Raw genomic sequence first — 24,789 nt, 5'->3', positions numbered from 1 at the left:
GACACGGCAGGAACAGTAAAAGACTAGTAATGTAAATGACTTTATATATGTGTATATAAATTTATACCAAGCGTTGATCATACTGGCATGTTTTTGTACACTTCTCTTTACAGCAATCCTGTAAAGTAGGCCCATAAAGTAAAGTGATCATATTAATTATGATAATTAATTAATTACGGGTGAAACCAGTATTGACCAGTGGTTGTATTGACATTTAAAATGCAGACTTCCTGGCCTATTAGCACAGGTTAGGATAGAGGATAATTTTGTTTGGTCTGCATTTTTAAGTGAACTAACCCTAATTTCCGTCTCCTGGACCAATACACCACTTGCCATGTAATTATCCTTTGGATTACACACTTCTCTGAATGTTGTGATACAGTTCTCAGTTGAAAAACATACCAAAGTACAATTTTAAAAAGCATATCTTAGAATAAAATACGTCTAGAAAAGTGTGCGTTGAGATAAAATGTGATTTAAATACTACTTTGTGGTATTAGTATTTAGGCAGGGATTTTTTAACTAAACAGTCACAGCATGGATCGGATGTATGAATGACCCCTTGCAGAATTGACATGGACTGGAAATACAGTAAACTGATCCGTCCATCCCTAGCTCGTGCACAGAACCAGTGTGGAGCCATGGTCAAATCTAATATATTTTAATCCCACCGTTCCTTTACAGAATTGAGGATCATGAACAAGCTGCCACTTCCTCCTGTTTTATCAGCATAACAATCCTGCCTGGTAGGTTAGGCTGAGGAAGAATGATTGGCCTAAAGTCACACAAACCAAATTTTATGACTTGAAAGGATGGATAGTATTCAATGCTAGTCTTGCTCAGAGTAGATCCATTGAAGTTAATAGACATGACTAACTTAGGTTCATTAATTTCAGTGGGTCTTCTCGGCCTCTGAGGAGGATTTAGCTAAATACAACTCCATGTCTCTTCCCCTCTGAGGATGCTTCCAAACAGGGCCTAACAATGCAAACAGATTAAGTTCAGACAGAATTGTTCAGATAATGCTTGCATTTGCAGCAAGATTTTTTTTAAAACTTAACGGATTTCTGCAGAAAGGGTGGACAGATTAAATGGGATGGGTGGGAATACAGGCTGGCATTTTTATGCCAACAGCATCATGTGGATACTGCAAAAACCTTGCATCCTTGAGGAAGCATCAACATTCTTTTTGGTACACCACAATGGATAAATTGAAATATGTGGGGATGGGATGGGAGTTTTATTAAGTAAGACTAGTAAGACTCAGAAGCAGCCAAGCAAGAAGGGGCCACGTGACTCTGTAGTGGATCACATGTTTTGCATGGACAAGGAAGGTCTCGCATACAATTTCTGGCTTCTCGAGGATCTCTGGTGGCAGCACTAGGGAAGGCTTCTTCTTGTGCCCCTGGTTATGGCAAAGTTCCACCCCTTTGCTGCCTAACAGAAGCCTTTCCTCCAGTATCAAACCAATCCTTACATTAGAAATATTGAAGAAAAATACAGCATTGCTCTCAGAATGTGTTATGCAAATTCAGGTTCAGTAAGTTCAGTGAGCTCAGCTGGACACATTTCTGTGTAGATATGCATTGGATTGTGCTATAAATCTGTTAATTAAAGTTTGCATGATTTATTTTTCTCACACGTTTTTGCTGTAATTTACCCCTACTCTTATCTATATGATAACATTATCCTTCTATCCATATATTTGGAAAACCTGAAGCTTATAGACCTGATTCTGGGTGATGTATGCAGGCTATAGGCTTGTCTTATGCTCCTTGGATACATAAATGGAGCTATCCCTTATGTTTGTACTCATGGTCGTGATTTTCAGCCTAGAATACTCAGGTACATTAAATTTTAAGTCCATATTGAGAAAGCTGTTTCAGATTTCCTTATTCAGGCCTTTTCATTATTCCATCTGGATGCTCTTTTTTTTATCATCCAGGGACATCAGTGAGCTGGCAGTGATTTTATCATACCTACCTAGTTTAGGACTCTGTCAGATGAACAGGAAAGAATGAATTGGGCTTGCTAATCCTTATGGAAATCAGCAGATAGTACTTAGGAAAATGCATTCAGAAATACTTTCAGGGTTTGTCTTTTCATGCTATAGCCAGCTCCCCTGCCTACATTTCCCATCTCATTAAGATTGGCACAATTGGTCAGATTCATATCAGGCTTGGAATGTATGAATCTGTCCATTTTGACTTCTCTCATTTTTACATTCTTAAGTTCATTTTGCCCCATTTCAGCATCAGATTGTAATTATTTTTAAAGTCATAAAAATGTGTGTACATTTCTGCTAGCATAGACATTTTTGTACGTAATTTTGCCCATTATATACACATTTGCCTAATATATATGTTATTTATTCATTTGTTTGTTCATTTATTATTTCAAATATAAATCACTTTCCATCAAACATCCCAAACAAATTTAACAATAAAAAATAAATAAATGCAGTTCAAAGACCAATACAGATACAGACTGTGTTTTTAAAAATCTCCACTTAAAAGACTTCTTGAAAAAGAAAGGTCTTCAATAGGCGGAAGCAATTTTCCCTAAGGGTATATTTTTGTATAATGTGCACAGTTTTGTATGTTTTTTGTATCTGCTTTTTGAAGAACTGTGTCACAAAACACAGAGGATTGTGAATTTTGACAGATATCTGCAAATTTTTTAGTCTGCATATATCTATGGAAAGTGCAGATTAGGAACATAGGAAGTTGCCTTAAACTGAATCAGAGCATTGGTCCATTTAGCTCAGTATTGTCTACACGGACTGGCAACAGCTTTCCAGGATTTCAGTTAAATGTGAAGCAAACAAATTTCTCCGTGTCTCCTTCTGGCTCCCAAAGAATCATGTGCTCCATTTCTGTTTCTAGTAGAGCTCCTCTTGTCAGTTTTCATCCACCCTATCATAGCATGTCTTCCTTTGCCCTCCTTTCACTGCTACCAAAGAGAAATAGCCATTGGCTTGATACCTATTTTAATGTGCTGGGGCAGTTCCAGAAAACCTAGTTTGGTGCAGTTAATTATTTATTATTGTTTTTATTTCAAACATTTCCATCCTGCCCTTCATTTCAAAATGTTCAGGCTGACTTGGAATAACTCATAAAACCCCCAGTAAAACAGTTTGTAATAGCCAGTGCTGAATATAATCGGAGCACAAGTTTCATAACACATTAGAGGTTAAAATCCTGGGATAATAGCAAGGTCTTTGCCAGACACCAGGTGAGCCTTCCTGGAAAGAGAGTTCCACAAGCAGGGTGCCACACCTAAAAAGGGCCTCTACTCATGGCCACCTGCCTCACTTCTGGTAGTGGAGGCAGCCATCGGAGGGCCTCTGTGGAAGAGCTTACGGGAGGAGATGTTCCCTCATTCAAAGTTGTAAGCTCTTTGAATGAGAAGCGCCAGCACTTTCAATTGTGCTCAAAAACAGAGTGAAGGAGTAGAGAGAACAGTGAACATAACATAGGAAGGACCAGAGCTTAGAAAAGTTACTTTTTTGAACTACAACTCCCATCAGCCCAATCCAGTGGCCATTCCAAGTTCTGGGAAGGACCTAGCATCCTGTTTTCCACATTGTCTAGCCAGATGCTTCTAGGATGGCTGCAAGCAGGGCATGGTGAGGATAGCCCTCTTTTTCATTGTTGCCCCTGATGCCAGTTGATATTCAGTGATAGATTGAATACAGAGGGCCAGGATCTCTTCTCGATCGTCCCAGAGTGCAAGACACAGAATAATGGGCCCACGTTATAGGAAACCAGATTTCAACTGGACATCAAGAAAAACTTCCTGACTGTTAGAGCAGTATGACAATGGAAGCATTTACCTAGGGCAGTGGTGGACTCTCCAACACTGGAGGCCTTCAAGAGGCATAAGAACATAAGAAGAGCCTGCTGGATCAGGCCAGTGGCCCATCCAGTCCAGCATCCTGCTCTCACAGTGGCCAACCAGGTGCCTGGGGGAAGCCCGCAAGCAGGACCCGAGTGCAAGAACACTCTCCCCTCCTGAGGCTTCCGGCAACTGGTTTTCAGAAGCATGCTGCCTCTGACTAGGGTGGCAGAGCACAGCCATCATGGCTAGTAGCCATTGATAGCCCTGTCCTCCATGAATTGGTCTAATCTTCTTTTAAAGCCATCCAAGCTGGTGGCCATTACTGCATCTTGTGGGAGCAAATTCCATAGTTTAACTATGCGCTGAGTAAAGAAGTACTTCCTTTTGTCTGTCCTGAATCTTCCAACATTCAGCTTCTTTGAATGTCCACGAGTTCTAGTATTATGAGAGAGGGAGAAGAACTTTTCTCTATCCACTTTCTCAATGCCATGCATAATTTTATACACTTCTATCATGTCTCCTCTGACCCGCCTTTTCTCTAAACTAAAAAGCCCCAAATGCTGCAACCTTTCCTCGTAAGGGAGTCGCTCCATCCCCTTGATCATTCTGGTTGCCCTCTTCTGAACCTTTTCCAACTCTATAATATCCTTTTTGAGATGAGGCGACCAGAACTGTACACAGTATTCCAAATGCGACCACACCATAGATTTATACAACGGCATTATGATATCGGCTGTTTTATTTTCAATACCTTTCCTAATTATTGCTAGCATGGAATTTGCCTTTTTCACAGCTGCCGCACACTGGGTCGACATTTTCATCGTGCTGTCCACTACAACCCCGAGGTCTCTCTCCTGGTTGGTCACCGCCAGTTCAGACCCCATGAGCGTATATGTGAAATTAAGATTTTTTGCACCAATATGCATAATTTTACACTTGTTTATATTGAATTGCATTTGCCATTTTTCCACCCATTCACTCAGTTTGGAGTTGGACAGCCACCTGTCAGGTATGCTTTAACTTGGATTCTTACATTGAGCAGGGAGTTGGACTAGATGGCCTTACAAGCCCCTTCCAACTGTACTATTCTGTGATTCTGTGACTGCCTCTTAACATGGAGGTTTCATTTTGCTATTATGGCCAATAACCACTGAATTTGTCTAATCCCCTTTTAAAGCCACAGGGAGGTTATACTCCCTGCTTCTCAGCAAGACCATCATAGCAAGGGGAAGACCAAACTGGCCCCATCCATTAGCCAGAGGAGGAGCAGTGAATATTTTATTTTATATTCAAATGTTATATACATAAACGTTATAGGCATATATACATAATTAACATTTATATAAATTTTAAGTATACAAACACACACACTATATATAAAGAGAGAGAGACTATGATATAAAATTAATACAGAATCAGAGAATCGTGGCATTGGAAGGGCCCTGTAAGGCCATCGAGTCCAATCCCCTGCTCAGTGAAGGAATCCAGCTGAAAGCATCCCCGACAGGTGGCTGTGCAGCTGCCTCTTGAATGCCTCCAGTGTTGGAGAGCCCACCACCTCCCTAGGTAATTAATACTGTACAAAAAAACCCCTAAATATACAATTTAAAACAATACAAAATAAACACCTAAGGCAGAGACATTTTCATCCAGCTGGAAAAACTTGTTGAAACAAAGATGTCTCCCATTGTTTTTGGAAAGTACAAATAGTGGGCTACTGTAATCACATCCTTTGGCAGTAAATCCCATGTGCTGTGAATCTCGTTGGTATGGGTAAGTACCCTCTCTTGGGCCACATCCACACTGTACATTGAGCAGTATCATTTTGTTCATTTTTTGGAGATAATTGTTAGGAGACCCCTGACAGAACTATGGTTCCCAGAGTGGTTTAGCTATCTCTTCCTGGGGAATTCTGGGAATCGTCACTCTGTGAGAGGAACAGGGGTCTCCTAACAACTATCAACACCCTCAACAAACTACCGTTTCCAGGATTCCTTGGGGAACGCCATAACTGCTTAAAGTGGTGTGATGATGCTTTATACATACAGTGTAAATGGAATCCAAGTGTAGACTAGAGTATAATGCTGATCGAGCCTTGATCTGATCAAGACATATTGAGAGGAAGTAATGAGGACTTTATGCTTCCCCAAGCAAATTATTTTCACATGCCTAGAGGGTCCACCTTTCCTTTTGAGAATGATTGCCCCAAAATGATGTGTTAATCTTCATCCATACTTCCCTTTCTTACATTTTCTCTTCCTTTCCTCTGTTCATGAAAACTCATTTCATACTCAGAAGGATGTTTTATATATATTTATAAATACTACTCAAGTACACCTTAAGGTTCATTATTTAGGAGAGCTGAATGGTATTAGCATAGCAACACCCCTGGAATGGGTATGAAAAATAATGGTTAAAGCTGTATTTTACAATGAAGGCAAGAAGGTAAATCAATAAAAAAGCAGTGGTGACATTTAATCACCAGAGGGGAAGGGGGGGGAAGGCATTTATTATGCATTAATGTGTGACAGCTCTCTTATCAATGGCTCGGTGGCATGAGCTGAAGATTCCAGACTGTGTTATAATTATGTAAAATGGCTGATGAAGGCTTTTAAAAGAAAATCTCCTTATCCGTAGACCTATGACAAATGGATGCTTTGTACTGGTATGTCTGTCCGCTTTCAAAGTACTTATTTCTACGGTTGGATGGAATGTGTCCAGTCCCCTCAATCTACACACAGGCATGGCTGGGCTTTTGTCAACAGTAGTCCACTGCTTATCCACAGTTGAGATTAACTCAGTCAATAAACGGCCAGCTTTGTGCTGTTGATCAACAATGTCCCAAGGAGAAGGGTGAGGGTAGCTTTTTTTTTCTCTGTGACATTTGCTGTGATTCTGGTTCTTACATTACTGTACTATTAAGATCAGGAATTTTATTTCTATATGAACCATACATCTAACTCATCCTTACATCAGGACTCCAGTCTTACTTGCGGGCTTCCCATAGGCATGGGTAAGGTCCATTGTGCACAATATGGGAATCAGGCTTTTAGCGTTGTGGCACCTACCCTTTGGACAGGCAGTGCCACCTTGTTGTCTTTTTGGCCTACCAAAGACCTTCCTCTTCCAACAACCTTTTAAGTGGAGATCTTTCCATACCTTGGCACAGTCATTAACCAAAATGGAGACAATAGTCAAGAAATCAGAAGAAGGTTAGGACTGGGGAGGGCAGCTGTGAGAGAACTAGAAAAAGTCCTCAAATGCAAAGATGTATCACTGAACACTAAAGTCTGGATCATTCAGACCATGGTATTTCCAACCTCTATGTATAGATGTCAAAGTTGGACAGTGAAAAAAGTGGATAAGAGAAAAATCAACTCATTTGAAATGTGGTGTTGGAGGAGAGCTTTGTGTATACTATGGATTGCGAAAAAGACAAATAATTGGGTGTTTATCATACTTTGGACACATAATGAGAAGAAATGATTTATTAGAAAAGATAATCCTGGGAAAAACAGAAGGGAGTAGAAAAAGAGGAAGACCAAACAAGAGATGGATTGATTCCATAAAGGAAGCCACAGACCTGAACTTACAAGATCTGAACAGATCACGACAGATGCTCTTGGAGGTCACTGATTCATATGGTCGCAATAAGTTGTAGCTGACTTGGAGGCACATAACAACAACAAATGTTTTAATTGGTTTATTGCTTGGGCTGTCCTGGGAGAAAGGGCAGGATATAAATTTAATAAACCATCATCAACCAATACACTATTACTGATGCTTTTATTGTTTTTAATTATATGTTTATTGTCTTTAAATTTGGTATGTTTTTGTATGTTGTAATTCACCTTGATGTATCCTATGAAAAGTATGGCCTATAAATACTTCAGTAACTAATAATAAATAAATCATCATCATCATCTGGTTGGCCACTGTGAGAATAAGATGCTCAAGCAGATGACCCTTTGGCCTGTTCCAGGAGGGTTCTTCATATGTTCTTATCCAGCATTAAGAGGATCTCTGCCTTCTACCATTTTTACCAACTTCACTTCCTACAAAGTAGGGAAAGGTGTATCATGTAGTCTGGCCTCTTTGGCATTTGCTGAAATTGGGAACATTAGTATTCAGAATTTGTTTTGAATTTGTGTCCTTAGGATTGTACTGTACTAAAATTCTGTCTTCCGTCTCCAAGGGTCCATATCTGTAACTGAACCTCTGGACTATGAAACGTGTAAGGATTTCTTCCTAGTCATTGAAGCCAAAGATGGGGGGAGCCCCGCGCTAAGCGCTGTGACAACAGTGAATATAAATGTGACAGACGTTAATGATAATGCGCCAAGATTTAGCCAAGAGGTCTACAGTGCCGTCATCAGTGAGGATGCTTCAGTAGGCGATTCATTGATAATGGTGAGTCGTGAAACTTTCCCCATATTGATATGCCAGCGTGACTGAATCCTTGGCTAGGTTTACATGTTTGTTTGTTTATTTATTTAAGTTATTGACAAGAAATTTCAATATCTTTAGAGGTGCTATTAAGTCTCTGGAAGGAATTGCATTTCTTGTACAGCACTGTCAGGAGTAAACCGGACAAGAATTTGGAGCCTTCCGTTACATTTCCTGGTGCTCCGTTTGGCAAGAGGGAGATGCCTGAAACTCTTGTATTACCCTGCATGACATAACTCCACCCACTCAGGCAGCACACTACTTCTCCCAGTCTGGTTATAAATACTTCCAGGTCCGGCCTGAATCATTGTCTGGACAAACCTATGTAACAGTGGAGGCTTGCACAGTAGGGCAAATGGATCACTGCCCCACCAACCTTAGGTAGCCCCCACTTCTCTGCCTTCTTACTTCCTCCTGAGTCCAGGGGGTGCATTCACTGGTCTTTTGCTGATGTATTTCAAATCAATTTTCCAAACTGATTTCAGCCTCCAGTCATGTCTGCCTGCCACCTTCTAGATCACTGGCACAAAATAAGAACCTCATGTTCAGTGCCTTCTAATGGAACAGCACTTACTTACTGATAAGTTATTCCAGACATTCGTGTCCTGCCTTCTGCTGGAACATCAGGGTTTTAAACACTAGCATTAAGAAATATGAATATTGCAGCTAAAATCAATGATCACAAATAAATTGCTTTAAAAAAAAAATCTTAAAAACAGCTCAGGTATCTGATTCAAGCTGCAATTCTATGCCTACTCATCTGGGAGTAGGGATGGGAGAGAAATTAGCATTTAAAGCTGAATCGTATCAAATTCACACTTTCTGGACTATACGAGAACCAAAACTCAGCCATCCTTCAACATTCACACTGATCTGAATTTTGTGATGCAGTTTTCCTACCAAGCAATGTTTAAAAAATGCATCATATTAGGAGAAATTGCTTCCAAAAATGTATATGTTACAAGCTGCATACAAAAAAAATGTTTATTAGGATAAATTTGCACTAAAATGCTGAAGAGTTTTCACAAGGATTTTAAAAAAAGACAAACTGCTGCAAAAAATGAGAAATGAATTTCAGATTGGAAAAATGAGAAACTGAGAGAATTGAAAAAGACAGATCCTTCCATCCCTACCTGGGAGTAAACCTCATTGAAATCAATGGGTTTACTTTTAAATAGACATGTGTAGCATCAGTAATCAGAGCTTTACAAGTTAAGTGTTAGCTACCTCTTGGAAAGCAAGCAGCTCTCCTACCATTCTTCAGTCTCTTCGTGTGCCTGCGTTCCAAGTCCTGTTTTTAGGCCTCCTGCAATGTCTGACATGCCATTTCCCTCTCTGCTGCTTACGTGAAGCCTGTACTCCTGGCTGCCTCTGCAACAGTCAGGAACCTAACACACTCTGTTCTTATTGAGCATTAGTAGTAGTAGAAGCAGGTACTAAGGAATTTTTATTTATTTATTTATTTAATTACGCTTTTAAACCGCCCTATAGCAACGAGCTCTCAGGGCGGTGTACAGCAAGATAAAACCACATTTAAAAACGAACAAGTGTGGATTACAGCATACAATAAAACATATATAAAAACAAAATTAGAATACAAATTAAAATAAAAATACAATTACAGTTAAATTTAAAATAAAATTAAATTTAAACTTAAAATGCCTGGGCGAAGAGGTAGGTTTTTACCTGGCGCCGAAAAGATAACAAAGAAGGCGCCAGGCGTATCTCATCTGGGAGGGCATTCCATAATTCGGGGGCCGCCACTGAAAAGGCCCTAGATCTAATTGTTGTTCTCCGGGCCTCCCTATGAGTTGGGACCCGGAGAAGGGCCTTAGATGTCGAGCGCAGTGAAAGGGTAGGTACATAGCGAGAGAGGCGTTCCATCAGATATTGCGGTCCAATGCCGTTAAGGGCTTTATAGGTAAGAACCAACACTTTGAATCTGGCCCGGAAACATATAGGTAGCCAGTGCAGTTGGGCCAGAATAGGTGTTATATGGTCGAATTTCTTCGTCCCAGTAAGGACTCTGGCCGCAGCATTCTGGACTAGCTGAAGTTTCCGAATCGTCTTCAAAGGTAACCCTACATAGAGTGCATTACAGTAATCCAATCTAGAGGTTACCAGAGCGTGAATAACTGAGGCGAGGTTCTCCCTGTCCAGATAGGGTCGTAGTTGGGCTACCAGCCGAAGCTGGTAGAACGCATTCCGTGCCACCGAGGCTACCTGAACCTCAAGTGACAGGAGCGGATCTAATAAGACCCCCAAACTACGGACCTGCTCCTTTAGGGGGAGTGTAACCCCATCCAGAGCAGGTCTGACATCAACCACCTGGGCAGAGTGCCCCCCCCACCAACAGCATCTCAGTCTTGTCAGGATTGAGTTTCAGTTTATTAGCTCTCATCCAGTCCATTATCGCGGCCAGGCAGCGGTTCAGTACATTGACAGCCTCACCTGAGGAAGATGAAAAGGAGAAGTAGAGTTGCGTATCATCAGCATATTGCTGAAAACGCACTCCAAAACTCCTGATGACCTCACCCAGCGGCTTCATATAGATATTAAAGAGCATGGGGGACAGAACTGAACCCTGCGGGACCCCATATTGGAGTACCCAGGGACTCGAATAATGCTCCCCAAGCATCACCTTCTGGAGGTGATTCGCAAGATAGGAGCGCAGCCACTGCCAAGCAGTGCCTCCAATTCCTAAGTCCGCGAGTCGCCCCAGAAGGATACCATGGTCGATGGTATCAAAAGCCGCCGAGAGATCAAGGAGAACCAACAGAGTTACACTCCCTCTGTCTTTCTCCCGACAGAGGTCATCATACAGGGCGACCAAGGCCGTTTCTGTACCAAACCCCGGCCGAAAGCCCGATTGAAATGGGTCCAGATAATCAGTTTCATCCAAGAGAGCCTGGAGTTGGTGAGCGACCACACGCTCTAGAACCTTGCCCAGAAATGGAACATTTGCTACTGGTCTATAGTTGTTAAAATTATCAGGGTCCAAGGAGGGCTTTTTTAGGAGCGGTCTCACCACCACCTGTTTCAGGCAGAGTGGGACCACTCCCTCTCGTAAAGAGGCATTAATCACCTCCTTGGCCCAACTGGCTGTTCCATTCCTGCTAGCTTTTATTAGCCATGAGGGGCAAGGATCCAGAGCAGAAGTGGTCGTCCGCACCTGTCCAAGCACCTTGTCCACATCCTCGAGCTGGACCAATTGAAACTCATCCAATAAAACCGGACAAGACTATGTTCTGGAATAGCAATGCCAGGCTCCCTACGATTTGTACAGAAGATACATAGAGTTATCCCTTTTGAAGCAGCACTGGAGGCTCTTGCTGGGAAAACAGGAAATTTCATGCACTTGAATGATGCAATTTAATAAACATTTTAACCACGTTTGTCATGAATTTATTTATGTATTTATCCACCGTTCTCACTTCTCACTCCTCATCCCTCTAAAGTTGATAGCTGAAGACCTTGACAGTCCTCCCAATGGACAGATTCATTTTTCCATAATCAATGGAGATCGGAACAATGAATTTTCAGTTGATCCTAGCTTGGGACTTATAAAGGTTAAAAAGAACTTGGACCGAGAACAGGTAAGGATTTCTCAGGTTCACTGATTTTCCACTTCTTTAGAAACATTGTATGTCCTCATGCTACCTTTGCTGACTGTTGCTGTAAATGTTTACAAGTCCCCCTTGCATCAATATGATTATCAAAAGAAAATACTCTGGAATATATATATCTTATTTTCAATCACCATCAGTGTACAAATGCCATTTTTCAGCTTTTACCAAGTTTTGACGCACTTGGTTCTAATTGTGTTTGAAAACCCAGAATTCATAGATTTTCAGAAAAAGAAACAACATGCATGCCTCTGTGTCATGATCATTAGTGTGTTCTAGGGTCATGAAACTCTGACTGCATTTGGACATATGCTAAAACTACAGGCCACATTCACATCATGCATTTATTCCACTTTAAACAGTCATGGCTTCTGGAAGTGTAGTTTGTTTAGAGAGCTGGAAGTTGTTAAAAGAGTCCTGTTCTCCTCACAGAGCTACCCTGAGTGGTTTAACAGTCAGTCCCTCTTCCCAGGGAACTCTGTGAGGGGGATTGGTGTCTCATAGCAACTCCTAGCACCCTGCACAAACTACACTTCCCAGGATTCTTTGGGGGAAGCCATGGCTGTTTAAAACTGAATAATAGTGGAATAAATGCATGGTGTGAATGTGGCCACAATCTAGCACTACAGAAATAAGCCTGGGCAAGTTCTGAAGTGAGAAGCCGCCTCTACCAATGGTGGCTCTCTGCATGTTTTATAAATGTACAAAATCAGGGTTCTAAAATTCACAGGGAGTCATAACAAAAACAGGAGGCTCCCTGCTTCACAAGTTTGCCTTCCAACTTATGGAGGTTTGTAAACATGATGGAGGCGATATGCTAGAGAGGGTGGAGCTAGCCAGCACACCCTCCATTCCGCCGTGCATGTTTATCTTCACGCCAGTAAACAGAATGCCCAAATCGAGGCCTAATTTGGTGTCTAGTTCAAGATACTTACATTAAACACCAAAGTGAGTTTACACCTTGAACTGGGTCTGGAATTGAGCCTAGATTCCAGTTTCAGCACGGCAGTATGATTTAGGCCCCAAATATCTGACATACTGCCTCCATCCCTACAGACCCTCTTGGGTGTTAGGATTGGCAGAGGGGACCCTCTTGGTAGGTCTGCCATCCCTAAGAATGCGGAGAATGGCAGCCCATGAGAGGGCTTTCTTTGGGGCAATCCCTAAGTTATAGAACTCCCTCCACAGAGGTGCATCTAGCATCTGCATTATTACGATGCACCTCTATCCCAGCCTTTGATGGTTAAGATATTTTTGAGGGACCCACCTCTTCTGTTCTGTTTAACCGATACTGTGCGGCTTTTGTTCAATTCTTTTTTAAATATGTTTTGTTTTTACGATGTTTTTCAGATGTATGTTTATTTATTTATTTATTCTATTTATAGCTCATCCTTCCTCCCAGTGGGACCCCAGTGCTTTAGTGCTTTATCATTTGTTTACAGCCCTGGTCACCCTTTCGGAGGAAGGGCAGGATATAAATTTAATAAATAATAATAGTAATAACTGGTTTTTTTAATTGTGCATAAACTGTTTTGCTTGTTTTTAATTGTATGATTATACTGTTGTAATCTGTCCTGGGAACTTAGGGTGAAAGGCAAGTAAGAAATCTTATAAAAATACATACATACTTACATGCACCCCCAGCAGTGGTACAGTCCATCCCACCACCCCGTTCTCTTGCATGTGTAGACCAGGCCACTACTGTATTTCTTAGAAAGCACGTCTTTGGAATGCAGGAATGCTTTTTTTTTTTTTACAAAGAAAGCACGTATTCTCTGTTTCATTTTGGCATTTCAAAAAAAAATAAAAAGTGACACCACTCTATTAATTGTGGAACACAGAAGTAAATCCTTCTTGGTATTTCCCAGCAGGCAAGGTAATGTTAGAGGCATTAAATTATGCAAACAAACAGGGTAAAATAAAAAAATCTCCATTTGGAAAATGATTCTGTTTGCCTCAAGGCTGCTTAATGCAAAAGAAAACATCCTCCCTGTATTAACATGACAGCAGGATAAAGCTGTCAATATTTGGAATCACCATTGCAAATAGCTTGCCAGTGGAATGCAGGAAAAGCAGAGGGTGTGTGGATTTATTGCCATCTGTAGACTACAGGAAAAAATCTTCAGAAAGAATTGGACATGCATAAGTTTCATTGGAATAAGTAGGGCTTCAGCAAATGCTGAAGCGCACAAGTCACATGGATCCGAATGGACTTTGTAAAACGCTTACTAGTAATAAGGTCCAAATTACACGTTAAAGGGAGATGCCTAAGTACTACCATCTCACACCTTCTCCCATATTTCCTCAGTAGTGTATAGTAGGAGAAAAGTGACATCATCTTGTGAAATCATCTCATCACCACCACCACTCTGTGTCACGGGCTGCCACTTGCAGGAGGCAGCTATACCCCAGCACAAGGGTGGGGATCCTTTTTCAGCCCAAGGGCCACATTCCCCTCTGGGAAACCGTGAGTGGAGCCAAATGCCAGTGGTGGGCAGGTCCAGAGGTGGAGCAACTAATGTTAATGTTACCTTGGTGCTAGTTCCTACACATACATTCACACACTCTCCTCTGTCCTCCATTCAGGCAAGCAAGTGTCATGACCGGAATTCAAGGACCATTCCAGTCAGGCCAAAACCTTTGGGCTGCGAAGCAGGCCCAGTGAGGGTTTGGATGGCCCCCAGGCTTGAGGTTTCACACCCGTCCACTAACAGGATGACATGAGAGAGATGCAGATTGATGGCACACATTCATTTCTCTTCAATGTACAGTTTATTGAAGTCAGTGGTATTTCACTTCCAAATAAACACGGATAGGATTATACTATAAATGCTTCCTCCTTTAATGATAACAAAAAGCAGCTGTCTGTATGTGAAAGCTGTCATTTCAGGCAGAAGAGTAGGATGTATTAGATTTAGGTCTGAAGGCGCATGAGGCCAGCTCCCTGCTGAAGCTAAGCAGGGTCAGGTCTGGTCAGTGCCTGGATGGGACACCACCTGGGAACCATATGTAAGCTGCCTTGGGTTTCTATCATGAAAAGATAGATGGGGTATAAATGTAATAAATAAATAAATTTACATAATTTAATGTATTTATTTAAATATTCATTCATTTAAATATAGAATAACATCTCAGTAATGTGACTTTCACCTGCATTCTGCAGTCCTGGAATGGTCTTGTGCTTTGTCTGAATATCTGAATTGAACAACCTAAGAATCCAAATTCCAGTTTCATGTGGTTAATGATGTGTTTGCTTGGCTGCAGCTGCTCACAAGATTAGGCTTAGCTCTCCTGCTGCTACTAAAGGGAAACTCAAGCTGATAGCCATGTTAACCAAGGTTGGGTTAGGGCATTTAGAAAAGTATTTCAAAATCCATTCTGTGCATACCATTGACTCTTGCACCCAAGTTTATATCTGATATCCATGAAGCTTAAATTCCCTCCTGTGCATAAGTAATAGTTAAAATTATAATAGCTGACGTTGGATTTCTTATGCAAGGAACTGGATTGTTTATTTTTTTAAGTGTCCTATTATCTGCAGCTTATATCATCTGGTGCAGTACTTTTAACACCACAGAGCCATTATGATTATGAATTGCCTTGTTTAAAAAAAATGGAATCTGAGATACACTGCAGCAATAAAAGGAGAAATGCCGTTATACAAAGGCCAGAGAATGTAATGAGGCCTTGTGTTAGAATACAAAGTGTGAGATCTAAGATTCTAAGCTACACATGAATCAGCATGAGATGTACCACTTCAGATTTCTTGTGGGGGGTGTAATTTTTGAAAACTCACCCCCATTTTTTTTAAATCCCCATGTGAAGAAAATCAGTTCATTATTTACTTTATTTACATTCCATTTATACTCTCCCCTTCCTCACTAAAGAGCCCAGGGCAGCACTGGGGGGAGGTTCCAGGTAGGGCTGCACCATAAGTTCATCTCCCTTAGTGCCAACCCCATTGCTCACTTTTTTCGTTGGCTGTTTGAGGGCTGTACACGGTCCAATCGGTAGCTGCTTTGGCACCAGTTTAAAAAAATTAAAATTTACATCATCTTTTTTCTGCAAATATGATCCAAATTAGGAATTACTATGTTGATGTCACAGTGCCATACAGACAATCAGTTTTGGGTACATGCAAATCCACAAGCCAATTCAGAGTGAGGGCAATGTCTCTTTACACTCACATTTTTACAACCTTCACCCTCCGGAAAAGCACCAAAAAGGGGAATGCTTTTCACAGCTCACAAGCTTCAGAGAAAAGCTTCCCAGTTCTGACTTAAACCTCTCCATGCCCTTAATTTTCTACTTCCAGGGAGGTTTTCTTTCACAGAGGATCAATAAGAAATGTAAATTTCCCTCCTGGAATCTGAAATGCGACAGTCCATTCTATCCCCGCAGAATTCTACCCACTCACTGCCACCTTATTCTGCTATACATAGATCTACACCTATAGTAACAAATCTGGAACCCCTTTCAAGATAATTTAAAGATTTAACATTTGTGCAGGTTTCCGGATACTCATTAGTCATACAGGCGAGAGACAGCGGCATTCCTCCTTTGTCGGCGTCTGTGACGGTCAACGTTGACATTTCTGATGTGAACGATAACAGCCCCATGTTTACACCCACCAACTATACAGCTGTGATTCAAGTAAGTTTCTCCTGAGTATCAAAAAGAAAAGTTCTGATCCTAATCTGATGCTCTGGGTAAAATTTAAATTGATTTTGATTGTTTATCAGCCCACAATGTGTTGAGTTATCTCCCCCACCCCAGGAAAGGATATGAATGTTATTCCTTAGCTCTGTAACAGGTTTTATGTTTGCAGAGATAATGAAACAATGAGTCCTATTCCAGGGGTTTATGACTGATTTGCATAGCTGCAGCTCTGTGTACAGCTCCTTGGGAGTATGTCCCTGAGCTCTCAGTTGAACACTATTGTGCATATGACTGATATGGAAACCTGCGAACTCCAACTCTCATCAACCCCAGCCAGCAGTGGTCAGAGCTGATAGGAATTGGAATGCAGTAATATCTGGAGTGCCACAAGTTTCCCATCTCTGGCACAGGAAGTTAAGGGTGTGTTCCAGGGAAGACCTATTCTGCCCTAGTCCCTGTGTGTTGTGTGTCCCAGCAAAAACTAGAATGACCTGAAACTTGCCAGCAGTCTTTGACAGTTGGGAGTCAGATATCCACCCTCCGCCCTGTAATTTAGAAGCCTGTTCTTATCAATCATGTAGGGAAGCCTAACACCTAGAACAGGCTCTCACTGCAGAGGTGGAGGACAATGAGAATGGCTGTGGGAGGGGTGGAAATCGGTAGCAGTATCTAGGCCAGGGGTTCCCAAACCAATGATCCAGGAGGTTCATTCAGGTGGTCTGTGGCATGTCCACATTAAATATTCATATTAAGAGCATAAGAGAGCCTGCTTGATCAGGCCAATGGCCCCTCTGGTCCAGCATCCTGTTCTCACAGTGGCCAACCAGATGCCCTTGGGAAACAGTTACGACACATGTTCTTGGGAACCTGAGTGTGTGAACATGCCACCCACATGTCCCATGAAACACACCTCCTTGAGAGGAGGGGGATCTTTTGCTAGGGATAAAACAAGCACTTTGCCCTGAAATGTGCCTAAATGGTGTGTGTACAACCCAAGAAATGCAGGTCCAAACCAGACTAAAGCAAAGCTTTCTTTTATTAAGAGAAAAGAGAAGAATAGCATTACAAAATTACTGGGTGCGTGGCAGCATTAATCATTAATATCCTAACCCATTCATGACATTAAACTAAAGAGATCAAAGGAACCTATTACTGTAAAGAGTGACAGGTAGGAGAGATTACCTATCCTAGGCCCAGGAGTGGGCAGTGGAATGCAGCTGAAGTGGTGTAGAAGAGCTCTGACCCAAAATCAGGAAGGAATCTGTCAAGGCGTGTGCTGAGACACAGAATCCCTTCCTGGTTCTGTCCCTGCCGTCCTGCGTTCTGTTCTTTGAGAGCGTTGTTACATGTGTTGGAGCTCAGATCGCCATTACCCCCCTCCCAGAACTCAAGCCTCTCTTTAACAGACACTTTTCTCTCTCTACTCCCCTGAAAAGGAGGGGTCTGGGTATGAGGTGATTTTGTGTGTGAGAGAGAGAGAGTGCATGTTTCTAGCTGACACTGAGAAAGTCAGGCGACTTTTCTAAAGCTTTCTTTGAACAATGGGATGATTCTGCTAGGTTTTAGGGAAATCTGCCAAGAAGATAACATTTCTTCCAGTTGCTCTTGGTTATTTTTGTTGCTCACAGGATGGCCCAGGAACGCATAACCAGCCAGGCCCTGGGGTGTGGGGTGGGAAGTGTAGTCCAGCAGGCTCCAGGGCCTTGCACCTCGTAACACTTGCAAGCAGGACCTGAGCCCAACAGCACTTTCCCCTCTTGAAGTTTCCAGCAGCTGGTTTTCAGAAGCATACTGCCTCCAACTGCGGATGCAGAGTCCTGCCATCATGGCTAGTAGCTTTGGACAGCCTTATCCTCCGTATTGATTTTTAATTGTATTTCATTGCTTCTTGTATTGTATTTTATTGTACTACAATTTGAATTTTGTGGAATGCACATTGTAATACACTGAAAAGCAATAAAAATATAATCAAAATCATACAGCATCTAGCACAGTGCATTACAGTTGCTACAACAGGCAGAAAAATCATTTGAGTGGTCCACCAGCAATTTTGAAATGGTCTGTGGGGGGGAAATGTTCAGGAACCACTGATCTAGAGTGATCTGAAATGTGCCAGCAGTCTTGACACATGGGAGTCAGAAGTGCTGTTTCAGCACTTTGAAAACTATCTGGCAAACTATACTTTGCTCCTGTTTTGCCCACACAAATACAGCAATGCGTGCACAGATAAATGATCACGGAGAAATATGTGCAAGTCTGTCTCTTGAAGTTACTCACACGGTCTTCCACATTCTCATCTATGCTCCCGGTAAGAGCAGTTTTCTGCAGCAGGACAACATTTTACTGTCTGTACCACCAAGCCAGTTTACTCACTGTTTGAGTCCACAGCGTGGATAGTACTGATGCAAAGTAGTTTACTACTGCAGTTAATTCTTTTTCACACAGCTGACAGAGACAGCCCAAGGCTTTTTGATACATGAAGTCTAAAATGGTGCCTGCCCTTCCTTAGTGATAAAATGTAATTGACAATTTGCTGTCCTTTAATTCCAGTGTCGTCGTCGTACCCCCCGCCGGCAAAAAAATATGCTATCCTTAGTGTAGGTGTGATTACATCGCTCATTAACTATTATCTGTCTTGCTTTAAATCAGGAGTGGCAAATATGTGGCCCTTCAGATGTTGTTGGACTCCAACTCCGTCACCACCAGCCTATGGTCAGGGATGATGAAAGTTGTACTCCAACAATATCTGGAGGGCCACAGGTTGCCCACCCCTGCTGTATATTATCCACCTTTAGGCAGGTGGGACAGAATGCGTATATTGGGGACAGACGAAATTGGATCTCCGATTAAACCCACAAAAGTCAGGGAGCCTGAATCCCGACACAGTAGACAATTACATTCCTATCCAAGCGATAAGTTGATCTATCCACCAAATGGTTGTGTAGTACATTCATCTCTTTTCGACGAAATCACGTCCCAGTGACAGCCAACAATTCTTTCGTGGAACATCAATGGCTGGGCCAATAAGAAAGAGGATACCGATTTTCTAGACTTCCTAAGTAAACATGAAATCATCTGCCTACAGGAAACTTGGATTTCCTTACCCGATGCCCCGTTTTTATTAGATTACTACTCTGTTTCTACTCCAGCTGTAAAACCCATAGGGAGAGGTCGCCCAAAAGGAGGCCTAGTAACCTTTATATCTAAAACCTATTCGGCGAATGTCGATATTTTACCAACTCCCTCTCCCCAGTTAATCCAGGCCATTAGGATAAAGGGCATATCGGCAGAACCATTGATCTGCATAAATGTTTACATCCCTCCCCTCTATGCCTCTAGCTTAGAGGATAACAATGTATGGATCAAACTAGAAGAGTGCCTGTCCCTTCTTGAAGAAATGTTTCCAAAAGATTGCTTCCTTTTAAGCGGCGATTTTAACGCCAGAATTGGGAACTCCAGGCCCCACAATGTAGAGGCCTCTAATTGGGACCCATGGAGTTACCATTGAAACTACTTTAAAACTTTCCAAGACAATAAATCAAACAAACAGGGATCTTTTTTATTACAACTTGTCGCCCAACATTCGTTAGAAATACTAAACGGCTCTTGTGTAGACTCTTCGCATGGCTCCTTTACATATTGGTCTGTTTTGGGATCTAGCATAATCGACTATATGATAGCATCCTCCCCACTGCATATGGGAATAATTGACTTTAAGGTAGTACATAGACCAGAGAGCGATCATTTCCCACTTCAATTAACTCTCTTACCTACTAATCTTCCTTTTCCGTCACCTGTACATCAGGCATCTTTAAAACTACAGAGAAGAGTCTACTGATCAGAGCCCTTGATGGAACATCTAGCGTCTCTTTTAGGATCTGACATATATCAATCGATCCATAAGGACATTTTGGAAGGCGCATTGGACCCAGTACAGGCATTCCAAGAAATCTTTTCTCTTTTAAGACCTTTTTTGATACGAAAGCCTTTGGAATTTAACAAGCCTTACCCCTCTTTAACATGGTTTGATCAAGAGTGTAGGGCGGCAAAAAGAAAACTGAAATCATATTTGAGGTTATCACTCAAAAATCCAACTGTTAACTCCTACGCTCTCCGATTTAGATCTATAAAGGCTACATACAAAAGCCTTTTAAGACGCAAGAAATTAGATTTTGCAGTCTCCTGTTGGCAGAGGCTGGCCGCTGCGGCTTCTGCAAAACAAGAACGCCCGTTTTGGAATTTAGTTAACCTGGGTATGGGTTCATTCGTTAGTAATAAATCACATCATATTACGAATTCAGTTTGGCATGCACATTTTCTGAGTCTTTACTCTTGCTCAGCTTCCTGTCAAACCCAATATTTAGACATTGACATTACCTCCCTCCCTGCGTGGCCCCCAGTAACAACTGCAGAAGTTATTACGCTAATAACTTCACTGAAAAACGGAAAATCTCCTGGCGAAGATTTCTTACCACCTGAGATATATAAACACTTCCCTGACTGGTGGGCGCCTATTTTAGCATCGCTGTTTTCCAGAATCAGTGACTCTGGAATAATACCTGAGAGTTGGAAACATACCATCATTGTCCCAATATATAAAAAGAATGATCCTTCCAACCCCTCCAACTATCGCCCCATAAGCTTATTGAATGTAGTGACTAAACTCTACAGTAAATATCTTCTCTATAAGCTAGAACAGTGGGCCGACTCAAACCAACTCATTCCCCCAGAACAGATTGGATTCAGGAAGGGGTCTGCCCCAACTGACCATTGCTTAACCTTGAACTTTTTGGCAAGCCTGTCTATATCTGGTCCCACAAGACATCTATATGTGGCCTTTATAGATCTGGCTGCAGCTTTTGACTCTGTGGATAGAGATAGATTATGGACTAAATTACACAACATGAACATCGATCGTCGTCTTTTATACCTCTTAAAAGCCCTAAATACAGGCACCGAAGCCCAGGTCAAAGTAAATCAATATGGCCACACGACACCTCTCTTTGGGGTTGAAAAGGGTGTCAAACAAGGGTGTCCTCTAGCCCCCCCTACTGTTTAACCTATACTTAATTAATATAATTTCAGACCTATCAGATATACAACATTTCCCTCCCTCCATTGGGCAAAAGAAGATCTCTACCCTATTTTATGCGGACGACATGGTCCTTTTATCCTTAGTACCTGTCGGTCTGAGGAAATCAATGAGAAAATTACATGATTTGTGTGCAACTGAGAGACTCAACATTAATTTTCAGAAAACAAAAATTTTAGTTTTCGGGAAAAGGCCAGTGAGACATAGATGGTCACTGGGAAACCACCAGCTGGAACAGTGCCACTTATTTAAATATTTGGGAGTAATCTTTTCGGATACCCTTACCTGGAAACATCACTGGTTAGCTGTAAAACATTCAGCTTTAAAAACAGTGGGAGCAATTTTAAAGTTCGCCCAATCTACCAGGGGTCATTTGATCCTACCGGCCCTGAAAATCTATGAGGCCAAAGTAATCTCTCAAGTTCTGTATGGCACAATGATATGGGGCTGGGCAGAAAAAGCAATTCTGGTCTTGGAGACAATCCAAACCAATTTTTTAAGGCGTTTACTGTTCCTGCCCCAAGGAACCCCAGCAGCCATGCTTCGAGCGGAAACTGGCCTCCCGCCACTGGGCGCGCGTATACATTTAGCCGTCCTAAAATTTATGAGACTGCCCACTTCAAACCAAGGTAGGGAATTACTTAAACTTTGTTTTGCCCACCCATTTTTCCATACCACATGGAGCAGCAAAATTGAAGGCATTCTCCATAGATATCATATAACTCTCCAACAATTCACTCACATAGATACAAATAAGAGACTCCGCGAGTTAATTTTTAATCATTGCAACTATTTAGACCATTTGACCTTAATTAACTGCCGTATTGCTCCATGGTACTGGAGATTTAAAACAGATCATAATTGTTCTCCATACCTCTTACAGGCACTACCAGTGCCTCTCAGATGCGCATTCACAGCCCTTCGCTTTTTCACATTACCGAATTCCGATAGAGAGGGCAGAATATCCAATACCCCAAAGGACCAAAGAAAATGCGTCTGTGGTTTTGATGGGATAGAGGATCTCCCGCATATTATGTTATATTGCCCAATTTATCAGAATCCTAGAGTAAATTTTCTACAGGAGTGGCTCAATTTCCATGAGATGCCCACGGAAGAGGAAAAAAAATTATTTTTATTATCTGATACAAACCACGAGATAACACGTAAGGTATCTCTTTTTGCGCTGGCGGCTCAGAAGCTAAGAGCCATTTTTATTCTAAGTTTACAACCAAATTAAACTATTTAATTAAAAATTTTAACTTAACTAATAATTAACTCTAGTTCTTTTAGCATAATAACCTTGTGTCTTATTTTTATATTGCATGTTGCTTTGTACTTGTGTTGGCCTATGGCCCTACAATAAAATTGAACTTGAACTTTTTTATTATCATCAAAAAGTCCACAGGTTCTGATCATAGTACTAACAGGCAAAGCAAACACACATTTTGCTACAGCTTGCTTTGTGCAGACTTGTACATCAGAAGCAAGCTGATTTTTTGCAGACAAAAAACCCTCTTAAAACCCCTACATTCTTATGCATTCTAAGCAGCAAACAAAAATGTGCTGAGATGTATAATTAAAAGCCTCTTTTTTAACATATACACTGTATGTATGCACAAAGGAAAATAAACCAGTGGGAACAAGCATTTTGCAGCTGGTGGTGACAGACAAAGACTCCCTACACAATGGGCCCCCTTTCACCTTCTCCATCTTGGCGGGTAATGAAGACGAAGAGTTTACGTTGGACCAACAAGGCATCCTACAGTCTGCAGTCACCTTCAAGCACATGGTAGCAACTGAATATGTGCTCTGCATTCAGGTACTGCTCTCTTTGTACACAAAAGTGGTGAAAAATAGTTCTCATTGCAAACTTTCATCATTATACCTCCCTGTGCAATCTTGTGCATTTTATTACGCACTTTAACTTCTATAGAGAGAGATAACCAGCTACCTTACAAAATCATTAGCATGCAATGGAATTTTGGAGCAGAGTAACAATATTGGATTTTTGTTGGTAGTTGTCGCATGCCTAGGCAAAGACACCATTTTAATGTGTAGGCAGGCAGAACCAACATTCTGCTGCCAAAAAGAGTTATCCGCATGGGAGCCTAACTTCATACTAAAGAAGCTGCTTTTACCATCTCAATAGCTTTACAAGGTCCACACTTCTTGCTCAATGGTAGCTTCCAATCTGCTGTTTTCCTTTCACACACATAGGCATTCCTCTGAAAATGTTTAGTACCACTGTTTCCTTGTGGCCTTGCCCCCAGTTTTACACGTTTACACCCTCCAGAGTATGGATATTGCTAATGGAGGAGGGTTTTTTTGTCAGTTTCATTGTTTCTTGTCAATTGCACACCTCTCTGGGCTGGGGCTGAGAGCCTTGAGGTGCAATTGACATGACCTATATGAAACTGATTAGAGGGGATAGTGGGTGAAAGGCAAAGTAGGCAGTGGCTGTGGCAGGTTTTGCAAGCAGCAGAGAGAGGGAGCAGACAATGGGGCATAAGTGAGCCTGTCCACTAAAAAACATTGAAGCAAAGCACCTACACGGAGGAGCGCAGCGAAGCTAAGATGGTTTTTCTTTTCCTTTTGACATCATAATTGGATTGGGTTGATTTAAAGGGCAAAACTGCGTTATAGCTTCTGCTTGCCTGCAACCTCATGTGAACCATGTAAATTACAAAGGGATGCAAGTAGCACCAGACACACACTAAATCGCTGTGTGGATGAGTCCAAAGAGCATAAATTTTGCAAGTGTTCCCTGATCTGAATACACAAAGACACAGGGATCACACATGGCCATTAGGCCTCTGTGTATACCTCCTGTTTTAGGATACCCCATGTGCAGTTAGCCCTGCCCATTTGGGAGGAGGATACCTCAGGCAAGGTTTAGCCTTCCAAAAATAATAAGGGGCCAGGGGAACTGGCCACTCATTAACCTCCAAACCATTAACCCAAACCGTCTGCTAGCCACTACAATTGCTCTTACTTGGACTGTCCTCAGAATCGAGCTTTCCTTTGTACATGTGCTAAGGCATTATTGAGGGGAGATGAGGTTGCCTTTAATTCAGCATTAGCTATCATGCTAAATAGGAATTATGCTGTGCATCACACAATTGTGGG

General features: G+C 41.7%; 1 protein-coding gene across 12 annotated transcripts in view; it reads left to right on the top strand.

Moving 5' to 3' along the window:
• The window catches only part of FAT3 (FAT atypical cadherin 3), a 697,764-nt gene that overhangs the window by 611,783 nt on the left and 61,192 nt on the right, over positions 1–24,789 (top strand). For 11 of the 12 annotated variants that reach the window (XM_061628858.1, XM_061628860.1, XM_061628859.1 and 8 more), the window contains 4 exons: positions 8,036–8,250; positions 11,745–11,882; positions 16,422–16,565; positions 23,285–23,482. In XM_061628858.1, the coding sequence (XP_061484842.1) occupies positions 8,036–8,250; positions 11,745–11,882; positions 16,422–16,565; positions 23,285–23,482 (695 nt within the window). The remainder of the gene's footprint in view (positions 1–8,035; positions 8,251–11,744; positions 11,883–16,421; positions 16,566–23,284; positions 23,483–24,789) is intronic. The other variant, XM_061628864.1, reaches the window with a different exon arrangement.

The sequence above is a fragment of the Rhineura floridana genome, chromosome 5, assembly GCF_030035675.1.
Source record: "Rhineura floridana isolate rRhiFlo1 chromosome 5, rRhiFlo1.hap2, whole genome shotgun sequence".
In the NCBI taxonomy this organism is placed as follows: domain Eukaryota; kingdom Metazoa; phylum Chordata; class Lepidosauria; order Squamata; family Rhineuridae; genus Rhineura; species Rhineura floridana.
This window is presented reverse-complemented; position numbering and strand designations above follow the sequence as displayed.